The 13,194-nt window shown below is 37.4% G+C and overlaps 2 protein-coding genes across 4 annotated transcripts in view; one reads left to right on the top strand and one right to left on the bottom strand.

The window, feature by feature from the left end:
- Positions 1 to 309: 309 nt before the first annotated feature.
- LOC306883081 (TSC22 domain family protein 3-like) overlaps positions 310 to 13,194 on the bottom strand; it is a 37,456-nt gene continuing 24,571 nt past the window's right edge. Inside the window, exons 1-3 of one of the 2 annotated variants that reach the window (XM_079438167.1) lie at positions 2,930 to 3,213; positions 2,752 to 2,803; positions 317 to 1,650 (exon numbers count right to left, since the gene is read on the bottom strand). In XM_079438167.1, coding sequence (XP_079294293.1) covers positions 1,393 to 1,650; positions 2,752 to 2,803; positions 2,930 to 3,051 — 432 coding nt within the window. In that variant the 5' untranslated portion in view covers positions 3,052 to 3,213 and the 3' untranslated portion in view covers positions 317 to 1,392. Of the gene's footprint in view, positions 1,651 to 2,751; positions 2,804 to 2,929; positions 3,214 to 13,194 lie in introns of those variants that run through there. The other variant, XM_079438166.1, reaches the window with a different exon arrangement.
- On the top strand, positions 6,280 to 12,586 carry LOC306883284 (sterile alpha motif domain-containing protein 3-like). 2 transcript variants are annotated; one of them, XM_079438440.1, is made up of 11 exons: positions 6,280 to 6,342; positions 7,207 to 7,418; positions 7,531 to 7,566; positions 7,663 to 7,854; positions 7,949 to 8,036; positions 8,151 to 8,303; positions 8,385 to 8,450; positions 8,576 to 8,785; positions 9,172 to 9,331; positions 10,896 to 10,975; positions 11,739 to 12,359. In XM_079438440.1, exons 2-11 carry the CDS (start codon positions 7,213 to 7,215, stop codon positions 12,027 to 12,029), a joined length of 1,482 nt encoding a protein of 493 aa, XP_079294566.1. In that variant the 5' UTR covers positions 6,280 to 6,342; positions 7,207 to 7,212; the 3' UTR covers positions 12,030 to 12,359. The 2 variants fall into 2 exon arrangements, with proteins under 2 accessions (XP_079294566.1, XP_079294567.1); XM_079438441.1 differs by lacking the exon at positions 8,385 to 8,450 and having other exon boundaries at positions 11,739 to 12,586.

The following is a 13,194-nucleotide window of genomic DNA, read 5'->3' as shown; positions in this document are numbered from 1 at the left end:
ACTCTTTCAATAGCCCAGTGACATAAACTGTATGCTATTTATTAGGGGTCCTGTTCTCATCATCTGGGCCTATTTTGCCTGGCTTACTGTGCCTTAATTTTATTATATAAAAATGCATGAACTTTACTGCTGGTATCAAACGGTTTCTCAAACCTATATTAAGGCTTTATAATTAACATTTAAAGTTGGAATTAAGAATCTGATATCTAAAATGTTATAAGTCATATGTATTCATGCGAACTACCGTTTCAATCTAAAACTGGAGAAATGTCCTTGTCCTACATGAAGAAAAAGAAAAGACCTGAGAATCATATTTAGTGTAAACAAGGTTTATTGCAATGTGCATTTTGCATCCATAAGTGTTAAAAAAAAAAAAAATACCACGGACACAATGAAGCAACAATACCCATGTTTCAAAAAGACTGCGGTCAAAAAACTTCTCCCTGTGAAAAGTTCCACATGGTCCTGTTGGCTTGAGTATTAGGCAAGTCTTTGGTAGTTAGAAAACAGTTCATTCGAAAACATGTGGCCCTCTCCAGACACCATCGTGCCTGCTAAAAAGTTGGCATAGAAGGTCAACAGAACAGATGTTCGACATGTCAGCAGAACATCTCCAGCAACATTATCCTCCTCCGTTTCAGAACATTTCTCTTTACATCAGTCTCTAATTTACAGAACTATGCAAATGTATACAGATTTTCATTCCCACAATAAGAAAAAAAAAATCATTTTTTTACACACAGCCCATATAAACAAGTTGATTTTGTTCCGTTTCAAAACACAAACAAGCAATAATCCCCATAAGCAGCAGGCCCCATCTGCAGAGATACAAGCGATGCTATACAAATCATATGGCAGGAGTCACCGCTGTGGACGAGAGGACCAGCGCTCCGTACAGGCCCGTCTCGAACGTCCTTAACCACAGGAGCTAAGAAATGTCCACAGCACTAGGGATCAATGATATGGAGGGCATGAACGCAAGTCCCGTATAGCTTGCGTCAGGTGAGGCTGTGGGGGTGTCTCGCAAGGACGTTTACATTTCCTTGGCTTGACTTGGATAGGCCAAAGATGCGCTCTCGGCCAGCTCCCTCAGGCAAACCCTACCATCTCCATCTCTTCGTGAGAGGGACCAAGGGAAAGCAAGGCTGGGCCCCCTTCCTAGCAAGGGGCACGTCAGTCCCGTTGTACAGTAACCTTGGACATCTACAGCACTCTCTCTTTTCCGTGTTAGTCCGAAGAGATTGTCAGATATTACTGAACTAGGCCACTTGTCGCAATGCTTTCATTTCAGGTCAGGTTTCATCTGTACAGCCAGCTTCATCTTGAAGTTGCATATTTGGAGGTCCATTTCAGGTGAGAGCTGTGGCTCTGCCCGCCCCATGGCAGAGCCACTTATACAGCAGATCCTGTGCTGTTGTACTGGTGCTCGCCGTCCTCGGAGGACCCCAGCTTCAGAGGCTCCAGGGAGAGGCTAGACTCTGAGGGCAGACGTGACTGAAACTTCTCCATCTGCTCTGGGCTCGCCAGGTTCTTCAGCAGGCTGTTTTCACGCTCCAACTGGTTGTTCTTCTCTGCCAGTTCCTTGATCTGCTCTTTCAAGATCTCAACTTCCTCCCTGACTGCATACATCAAGTGATTCTTCACAAGATCCTATGAGGAAAAAAATATGAGAGAGTTGAGTTTCCATGATCACACCAAGACATCTGACGTTTGCACTGTAAATGCATGAATGGAGTAGAATGAGGCTAAGAACACAAGTCCAAATTCTACTCCTTGAATAGTCCAGTGAAATAAACTACATGCTATTTTTTAGGGGTCCTGATCTCACCATCAGGGTCTGTTTTACAATACTGAGCAGCTGACTGCACATTGTTCTAATTAATTTTACCTTGTTTGAGTGGGAAAAGAAAATCAATCCAAGAATGAATGCATGTTGCTAATTTTCTACCTAAATGTCACATTTTTTTTATGTGAATCTTGTTAGCTGTTCAAATAGGCTCTGTATTACCAAATATTTACATCTATTTTGAGCATGCTTTATATACTGTAAGAGCAATCTTAATACATAAAGTTATGATTATTTGTACAAGATATTGTAGTTATGGGTCTGCACTTTAATTTACAGTTAAATATTCATAACTAAAGAAAATAGGCAGTAGTACTAATTGGTACTAAATGGTTACAGAGGTTACTAGGAGGATTAAATATGTTAAAATAAATACATTAATCATGATTAAAAGAAATGCATGTTTCTCTTTATTTTACTTTCCAACATCCTAATCTACAGTCAAGTTATTGAAATGTGGCTCTGGTTGTTTACATCTATTTTGAGCATGATTTATGTACTGTAAGACAGAGCAATCTTAATGCATTAATAAATGACTGTTTAAAGAATATTTGTAGTAAATATGGTAGTTATGGAACTGATTTCATTACCTATATAGTAATATTTAATACATATTTTAATAAACAATACATAAATGATAACAGATGTTACTAGGGCTGGTGAAATGGGGTTAAACAAAGACATGCTCTAAAAAAAAAGGATGCATGTATTGTTGTATGTATAGTGACCTTTGACTTTTACTGCAGGTGGGCCAACAAAGCACAGGCAACGAAGGTGGATGCAGCAGCTCTAGAGCGTGCCACAGCTCTGGTTACAGCCTACACAGAAACTAGATATTTCCACTGCACTAATACAGTCTGAGCTCATTCTAGTAGGGATCTGATCGTAATGTTAAATCAACTCACCATTGCTTGTTCGATCTTGTTGTCAATTGCCACAACGCTTGCGCCAGAGGCACTGCAAAAGACAAAGAGACACGGTATTAGAGCACAGCCCAGGCACTGCAGAAGTAAACAAGCTCTTAGTCGAAGTCCGAGATGCGACTGTCAAAAAACACCCTACAATCGCATAAAATCGGCCTACCTGTTGTCTAGTTTGACTGATACTACATCCCCTCCTAGGAAGGACGAGAAGAAGGAGATAGAGAAATCGTGCAGCTGATAGACCGCGAGCTCCATTGGCGTTTTGAACATCTCCGTGCTCATATTGAGGACAAGACCCGTCTGAATAATACTTCTCGCCACGTTTGCGACTTGTTTGGAGACGAGTTTAAGATCCTGGTTGTTTTGCTTCGTTGCTCTGTTGCGGTGCGCACAGAGAAGCCGGGCACTATGAGAACTAGGAGCGGTTTCAGAGAAACACTGTCGGCTAGTGATGCTATTTCTGCCGCAGCGGGGCTTTTATACTCGGCGCGGTGACGTCGCATGACGCATGCATACATTATGCAAATGAGGCGTGTGGGATATATTCTCTTTCTGCCCTCTCACTGAACTCGCTCAGAGAACACACAGCATGCAGCAGCGAGCCGCAGGACAAACCCTCAAAACACATCAACACAAACAAGACACGCCATTAACAAGTGGCCCTTACTAGTTGCATCATGTTTTGATAAATTATAGGTTTTGCCAAGTTATGACAAGCATCGTGAAACAAACAATGCATTTGTTTTGTCCAGGTAACACTGTCACTGAGGAACAACATGTTCCTATGAACCTGAAAATCAGTAATTAGTTTATAAGAGTAGCTAAAATGACACCATCTATGCTTCCAGGTCTTCATAAGTTTTATAGTTGACAGCTGCTCATACACATGGATGGGAAATGAATTTTCTCAGTACTTTTTCCACAGTGTTTAACTTCAGGCTTTAGTGCCTCTAGTGGGCAAACTGTGTATAACAGAAATAAACACATGCTCAACCTGAAGTCACTGATGCTTCAACACTTGGATATTAGTCAATAAACTGGTGTTTGCGCATTTTGCTCGTTCAGAATGTAAACAAACTGTCAGTTAGTTTAGTTTTTAACATTAAAGCTCATACCAAAAGCATTACAACAGCAATTAAGTTTTAGGTACATTTTTCAATGTTCCGGTGATATAACAATGTTTAAAGACATAGAAAGCACACCATAAACATAAACAATAAACTTTAGACTCCTTATAATACCTGTTGTAGACTCAAAATGTTATTTTAAAAAATTAATGTAGGTTTTGTCCAATTTATAAACATGCACAGCTTACAAAAATACTTTTTATTCACACAATTTCAGATTTGTGAACAGAAAGAAATGTTTTTGAATAGGTGTACAAGAATTAAAATTAATACACTTCTACCTCACTACAAATTATTTCTACTTTTAAAAAGTCTCACTAAAATGTATGTATTTATGACATTATTTAAATTCATAATTATTATTTAAAAAAAGCTAAACTGGAATCTCACATTTCTCTATCACTCTTTCTTTCACTCAATATTGTTTTATGTTATTGGTGAATACTTTTAGGGATGGCATGTGCAAAATGATATCCTAAGCACTTTATCAACTCTTTCACTAGTTTACAATCTATCTTCTGAGTGGAGTCTAGATCCCAGTGAAGCCCTTTGAAAGGTGACGGCTCAAAGTTGATCCACCTAATGAGATTTCGCAGAAAAGCACAAATTAGTGACCGTAGTCCTGTCACTTTCCATTTCATGCAGAGTTAGTAATGCTGCCAGATTAGATTTCACAGGGACGTCCCAGAAGGAAGTTAACGTCTTCTCGTTACTTCTCGTGACAGATGCTGAACTCCCGGTGAGCTGTAGTCACGGTAATTGGCAAGCACTTGTACAGTTTGTACTGTATGAAATGATAATCGTACCTCAGATGAAGGGGGAAAGACCATGAAGCGCCCTCTTAATTTAAAGAAATATGTATCTTGCTGAGGGTCTGCAGATAATTAAGTGTCCTGCAGATTTAGTGTAAGGTAATAGTATTCACTTTAGTGGCTTGACATGACAAAACGAGGACAACCAGCCTCTCGAACAAAGAGAAAACTGCATACATTACATTCCAGTGGAACTTAAAACTTGTTTTGAGATTAAATTATGCATTAATAATTAATGGAATAATGCATTGTTGTGATGCGGCGAGATGAGCAAACAGATGCTTCATTCAGCCGCCACTCCTAAAAAAAAACCCTGCACATCACAGTAAACACAGATGTGCCATGGTACAGTATTTCTCCGTCTGTCACCATGGCCAGGGTGGGGATGTCCCAGACTGGCTCCGAAAAACAAATCCTTTACACTGCTACTACACAGTTTGGAAACTTTAAGACCGGTCTTAGTCTATATATTATGTTTAGTTCAGAAACGCTAATTATTTATACTTGAACCCCTAATGCACAAGTTAAACTTAATTTACTAAAAACCCACAAAGCACACCTACTGTAACCATACTTGGTAAACTTGGTATATAACTTATTAGTTGCATATAGGGACACACCAATAGTTACAACTAAGGAATGTGTGGAATGACACATTTTCAGTCCGTCAAGTTTGCATTCCGTGAATAGTTGCTGCTTATTAAGTCAAAAAATTAAATCTAGTTTACTTAGGAGGACAGCTTGAGAGAGACCTTCACCATACTTATGAATCAAATATGTAAATAAGACCATCTACAGTGTAAACTCTTGACTTTGTATCCTACAAAAACAAGTTATGCAAGATGTGCCCATCTGTAATTACTTTCTAACATGATCCACAGCAGATGATAAATGCTGTCACGCACTTTGCTGACTAAAACGTAACACAGAGCAAGAGCAAGACGTGCAGTATTTGCCTGTTTGAGAAGTTAAACTCGCGTTCACACCTTCAGAATTAATCCGTCAGCTGTCAGTAATAAATATGCACTCACATGACTCCATCATTCTTACACTTACCGCCTGTCCATCCTCTTAAATAGACTACACTCTTAAAAAAAAGGGTTCCTCGAGGTTCTATATAGAACCCTGGGGTTCAGTACTTGGCCAATAGAACCTTTTACCAAAAAAATGGTTCTATGTAGAACCCTTGCATAGCAAAGAACCTTTTTTTATTAAAATGGTTCTATAATTCATGTTTTATGACTGAAGTGTAAACTAAAGATTACACAACACATTCACAAAGCTTTTTGAGTCAAGACCCATGAGAATGACTGCTGTAGTCAAAAACAAGAGTAAACAAATATTAATGAGCTGTACATTAGCATTAACTTATATTTCCTAATATATTATAGTTTAACTTTTTGAAAAATAATAATTTCCTTTATTTTGTATACCATATTGTGATGGTTTTAATCTATCGAAGGGAACATTAAAAACAAATAATCGTAAAAATGCTCCCTGGTGGCGTACATGCGTTGCGTCATCTTTGAATTCCTATTGGTGGATTGGCGAAGATGAACCTCGAGACAAGTGACAGTTAATTTTTCAAACTGAAGAGTCCCGAGTCCGCCATTTCTACCCGTTCAAACCCTCAGGTGAGTTAAGTTTTTACATTTTTGAAATGATTTTGCTGAAATATTTAGTATTACAGTTAATATTTATATTGGTTAGAGTAGCCCTAGTGTTAAATACTGATACTAGAAGCACACTTTACCTCAGTTAAAACACTGCTGTCGTGTAACGTTAGTACTGACGGGCTTCGTCGGCCGTCGGTTTAGAAAGCCCTGTTAAATTGATTTTTCTCCGGTTTTTTAAATGAATTAAGATACAGTATCCCTTTATTTCCTTGTTAATGTTAATGAAATTGTCAACTACAATAAGATAGCTGTGTTATAAGGAGACGAGCTTCGAGTCGGAAGCGTGAATTTTAATTTCAATGAAGCGCGCGCTCGTTCAAATAAACGGCGCCGATTCAAATAAAAGTGAACCCGGTGGAAGACGGAGGTGAATGATATGTGAATGTGTGTGGCAGTTTCACACATACTCAGTTTGTGGTGAGTATTTTTCCCAGGCCTATGTTAAAAGGTTTAGAAGTTCTTAACTTTGGCACGCGAGAACTATTTTCGTGCAGTTTTTAGCTCCAACCCAGAACAGACGAAGATAACGATTAGCTTGTTCAGGTGTGTTTTATAAGGGTTGGAGCTAAACGCAGCAGGAAAGTGGACACTGCTACAGTTAAGAACTTCCGGCCGGTCTGCATTGAAAACTCAACTGTGCGTGTGCACAGTTGCAGTGCAGCGTTCGTCTGTTTACTTTGACGCATGCGCTGGATTAAAGTGATGATAGCACATGGTTTAATTTAGCATTCAAATGTTTTAAAGCCAAAACATGTTTAGGTGTGTTTAATGCATAGTTGGTTTGTGAAGTGTTATTTATGCTCTGTTTTCTTTTATCCCCAGATAACCATGATTGATAAATGGTCAGTAGATGACACATGCCACTGGCTTCAAACTATAAACCTCATTGATGCAAAAGAAAGTTTCAGAGGTACAAATGAACAGCAAATTGATGGGGAGACTCTGCTGGGTCTCACAGAAAGGATGGTGGAAAGACTTTTTCCTGTAATGAAACAACAGGTGACATTTATGAAGGAGCTTAGTAAGTTAAAAAAGTAAGTCTGTGTTGTTAAATATTAAACATTGTTGTTAAATATAAAATAAACGAATGCTAACCAAGCCTTAAAATCCTTATCCTAATTTATATTTTTATATTTCTTTAAACAGCCTGGAAACTGAAGTGCCTCAAATATCTTGTACTCAGTATGTATCATTGTTTTGAAGTTTAAACAAACTGTATTGTGGCAAGTAAAATAAAATCCTGTATAAAAGATTTAAACATTGTATTTATATTTACAGACAAGAACCCTGTGAGAATGAGGGCTCATTTGTTGCCCAACCTTGGCCAGCAGTATACAACCTGCCTGTCTTTCCCCCTGAATTGCAAGCAGCTTTGCAGAGGAAGGATCCCCGCTTTAAGAAGAAGGACAAGTCTCACATCCCTGCATTACTGATTCAAGTGTTGTTTGACAGCATCACTAAGCACACCTGGTACAGTATTGTATTTTATAACAGTTAAATGTATTTTATGTTAAACTTGTTGGTTGTTGGGTACTGAAATAATATATTTGATTATATTTCTTAGGTACCCAAATCATAAAATGTATGGAGATGTTCTGGGGAGTTTGATCACCCGCTTTCCATTTCTGAAGGATGGCAGCTCCTCTGGTTATGTATGAACATATTGCAGTTCTTTTAATATTGTGAAAATATTGAGATCATTGCTCATAAAAAAATCTCACACAGAAAAAAATCTATTTTAAAAGAAAGTATACATGTGTCTACAGGATACCTTGTTGGAATGCCTTAGAAACAAATTTAAAAAAGAAAGGATTCCCTTGGTTAGCTCATCGATCGTCCTGCAAATGAAGGAGAAGTATGGGATTAAAAGGAAGTGTGCTGGACAAACCGATTCTGAGGGACTTACTCAACAACAAGAGGCAAGTTCAGTTCAATAAATTTGATGTCAAAGGCAGATTAAATTTGTCTTAACATGTAACACATGCTGACAATTATTTCAGAGTGCAAAATGTAGAAGAGAACCATTGGATATAATGGCATATAAAGATTCTGCTTGTTCACAGGAGGTATTTGGTTTGGTGTTCCTTAAGTGATACATCAGTTTTTAAGATTGATGTTTCAATCTTAAATATTTTATTCTGTGACTTTGATTCATATTTACGTACTGCACAATACTGTCTTCCTACCTCAGATTGTATTGGACCTGGAAGTAATGGGTGAGGATGAGACGAGTTTCCGGGAACACATTAATGCCATCACCCTGGAGTTGCGTAAAAGCAATCCCAGTTACTCTGAGGTCAAGAACCGGATGAAGCGCACTCTTTTCAAAAGAGTACAGCTTATGGACAGGCCTGCAGCTGAAGTAATGGAGCAGTTTCCTTTTCTTGGAGTGCCACAGCTTGTGAGTAAACATTGTTACATTTTGTGCCAGGCAGATAAGAAAAATCAGTGTAATTATATTTCTGTGAATTCCTGTAGCTCATTTGGTAGAGCAATGTGTTAGCAATACAAAAGGGTATCCCAAGGAACACATACTGATAAATGTATAGATTGAACGCAATGCAAGTCCCTTTAGATAAAAGCGTCTGCCAAATATGAAGTATTTTTCATTACTTTATCACACCCACTATTTTTCTTATTGAACTCATTATTCTGTCCCGGAAAAACATCACTATATGGTAGTCAGTTGCAACCTCCAGTTCATGCTGACTTTAAGGTACTTGTTTGGCTGAAAGTGTGTAATTTGGATATAAGCACCTGAAGTAATTGTACTGGTTTGTATTTAAGATGCTGCATGAAATGACAATGAGGTTTGGAACAGACTTGGCAAAGAACATGGAAACATCTCTGAATGAAATGGCCCCAAACATCATCAGGAGTGCAAAAGAAGGAAGTCAAAAAAAACTGTACGCCAATCTCATTGGACCAGCAGAGGAAATCACAGAAGGTAACAACACCATATATTTTTCCCCATCCAACCTATCTGTTCCATACGGAGCCCAGGAAGTCACCTGTGTGAGAAATAAAACCACAATAATCCATGGCGACGGTTTTGTTAAACTGAGGGAACAGTTTGAGAATTTGTGAGTACGGTTTATAAACTGAGCGGACAGATTGCAAAACCGTCGCCATGAATTGTTTTTTTTTTTTCTCACACAGGTGACTTCCTGGGCTCTGTAGTTCCATGCCCAGTGTAAAGTTGCATTGTATGCAGTGTCAATTAGAGATGCACCGATTGATCTCGCTGGTGACCGGAATTGGCCGATTTTCACGTGATCGGCCATGACCGGCGACCGGCCGGTCAGTCTGACATATGCCGATTTTATGCCGATCAAATGCCCTCGGGCATTTGATCTGCATGATTAACATCACGCAACACCAGCATCACACGTGCACATGTAGGAAACCTCGTGAATTACGGCCGTTTCACACCGCAAATGTCAGCGGCGCGTGAGCAGCGCGGTTTTTTTTTTTTTTTTTTTTTGAGATTAGGAGCGTCACGTGAGCAGCAGTGAAGCGCGGGTTTCGGCACGGGTCTATTTTTGCTGCTGCTCACGCTGAATTAAAGTGAAAGCACACTTTTGATAGACAAACTAAAAATGATTTCATACAAAAAGTGCTCAAAATGCACAGAATAAGAATGTCTAATGTGTTTTAGAACTCCAGTAGGCTATGTCAGAAAAGAAAACAAAGACTCAAAAATATTTGTAGAAGATTTACCCATTTAACTTGTTTTCATTATTCAGTTTTGGTTGCAAGTATGGTTATGATTATAAAAAATAAAGTTAAACTAGCCAGAAATTATAGAAATATAGAAATATCTTTATACTGCAAGGATGCTGTGTATTTCCCACACCAGGAGTAATTTATATAGTTCTATTTTATAGTGCTTATCTGTTAAAAGAATTATCTATGTTCTATGCAAAATGTTCTATTAAAGAAAAGATAGAAAATAAATATTTGTGTGTGCTGTAAAGTGGTTAGAAAAAATGAAATCGGAATCGGCAGGTCAAACTCAATGAAAAATCGGAAATAGGAATCGGCTAAGAAAATTGTAATCGGTGCATCTCTAGTGTCAATGTAAAGGTTGTAGCTACTATAAATTGAATGAGTGAAAACATGTATTAAAATAATGCAAATATTAAAGGAATAGTTTACCCCAAAATAAAAACTGTCATCATTTACTCACCTCTTGTCATTTCAAATCTTTATGACTTCCTTCTTCAGAACACAAAAAAGATATTTTGAAGAAGGATGGTAACCAAACAACGTTGGTGCCCATTGACCTGCATTGGTTTGGTGTCCATATAATAGAAGTGAATGGGTACCAGCATTGTTCGGTTACCAACATTCTTCAAAATATATTTTTTTGTGTTATGCTGAAGAAGGAAAGCCATATAGGTTTAAAATGACAAGAGTGAGTTAATGATGACAGAATTTTCATTTTTGAGTAAACTATCCCTTTAATTGATTTCTGTACCTAATATACAATAATTTGTATCTGTTTGTAGGTCTCGTTAGGAATGCTGCACTCATTTTATTGCCAGCACTTTTTAAAGAAAACTCCAGCTTCCTCTACTGTGTAGATAGTGTAAGTATAGTCTTCTGTAGTTTCATTAACATTTGATGCACTTGACTTGAATTAAAGGAACTGTTCATGCAAATATAAAAATATTAGTCAGTTTACTCACCCTTATGCCAAATTTGTAAAAAAAATAAATAATTAAATGTACCCTATAATTTACTCACTCTTCCTTAGTCATAAGCTTTGTACTGTTTACACTGCTTTGTAATGTTATTGAATAGCACCCCAATTTAAATCATAAAAGAATTCTGTACAACTCCAGGGGTTAATACTTGTCTTCTAAAGCAAAATGGTACGTACAAATGGTACGTTAGTGAGATAAAAAGATAAAATTTGCCAAGATAGGTTGCTATAGTTAGACTATGTATAGATAAAGGAATAACATCCAATGGGGTGGCACATCAGCTCCACATCAATAATTATGAGGCTTGTTGGTTCTTGTGTGTCACGTGCTTAGCTGTCATATCTGTGTTGTGTCATGAACGATTCAGTTACAAGAACGAAAGAACCAATGAGATTCAAAGTAATCAAAGTGGAGCTGACGTGGTAGCATGTTGAATGTTCTTCAGTCATCTTTAATGTTGACATTCAAACACATTACAAAGCTTTTTGTTATTAAATATATCTCAGATTGTGTTAAACTGAAGAAACAAAGTCATACACATTGTTTGGCTTGTTGGTAAGTATATTATGGGGTAATTTTAAGTCTATTTGATGACTTCTGTTAATTGGTGAAAAGCACTCAAAAGGTGAAATGTTTGTTTTACAGGAACCCAAAGGTCCTACACCAACCATTGTGTTTAACGGCTCTCCTGATCCCTTCAAGGCTGAAAGCGTCAGCATTATAATGGACAATGTGAACATCATAAGAGAGGCAGACATCGACATGACACAGGCTGTGGAATGCCTGTTTGCAGTCTATTTTCTTTTCAATGTGCAATACCCGGTTGACATTAAGCACACAATGACTTTTATTCAAAAATATATGCTTAAACTAAGACAAGAGCATGACACAAGAACACCAATACCTGTACTGAAAATGTACAGTCAACTTGTGTGAATTGTAGTGCCATTTAATAGATGTTTTAATTGTTCATATATTGATTTTATCTGCATTGTCAAATATCAAAAATGATTTGTTTTTCCTCATTTCAGAGAGACATGTAAAAGTGAAGTACTGTATATGTACATAGACAAGCTTATGTATGTTTATTGCAAAGTGAAAATGCTTAAATGAAATATTCAAACTAAATGGTTAAATGTAATTAAACATCTTAAATGTAAATGTGAAATTTGCTGTCTAATACAGAAGTATACAGAGGTGTAATTTTAAATATGACACTAATATTTTTGTAGAATCAATTGAATAAATTTAAACTTTTTGAATTTCCTGGATTGTTTATATTTTCTTATTTAATAATAACTCGTTTAATAATAAAGAACCCTTAAATGGTTCTATTTAGAACCATCTAACTTGGATTCAAAGAACCATTTGGGGTTCTTTTTATGGAACCCTTTTAAATGGTTCTATATAGAACCATTTTGGAGTTCCATATATGAAGCGGGTGATAGAACCATTTCTGGTTCTAAATAGAACCATTTCTTTTAAGAGTGTAGGTGAGAAGAAAGGTGGCAAACTCATGGCCGTTGCTTTATGAGAAAGTCAATTAACTGCAGACGCAGCCTGAGATGCGACTCCAGCAGTGTGGATGGAGTAAAAATGCCCCATTCTCTAAACTGGATGGGAGGTGGACATACAATGATATTGTTTCTTTTTTTCCCCTCTCTGTTCTCTGTCTGACTGTTCACTGGAGACATACCCAGAAATTTTGTTTTGCACATGGCAAGATTGATTAGTGACTCTCATTGTGACACGAGAGCAGAATATTCAGAGGATGATAAAATATTTCAACAAAATGACAATGCTGTACAAATGAAGTCTCACTGTTGCAATCTGGAATTTCTTTGAATATTCTTCTCAGATGATGTTAAATTTCCATCTAGAATTTTCCATGTCCATTTATGGTATGTGTTTTTAAAGTTTAAGTTCCCTTTTGTTGGATGAGATAAGACATGTTTCAACTTTTATGTATGTAGCGTGCTCATTTCTCAGCAAACAGCTTTGATTTATGCGTCTGACGGTCTGAAAGGACTCATGCATGACTGCAACAAAGCAGTTATGCTGTACGTGCAACGTATGGCTGGGTGTTTGTTTGCCTACATAA

Source organism: Barbus barbus (genome assembly GCF_936440315.1).
Source record: "Barbus barbus genome assembly, chromosome: 17".
In the NCBI taxonomy this organism is placed as follows: Eukaryota; Metazoa; Chordata; class Actinopteri; order Cypriniformes; family Cyprinidae; genus Barbus; species Barbus barbus.
The sequence above is the reverse complement of the archived record's forward strand: the minus strand, read 5'-3'. Positions and strand labels throughout refer to the sequence as shown.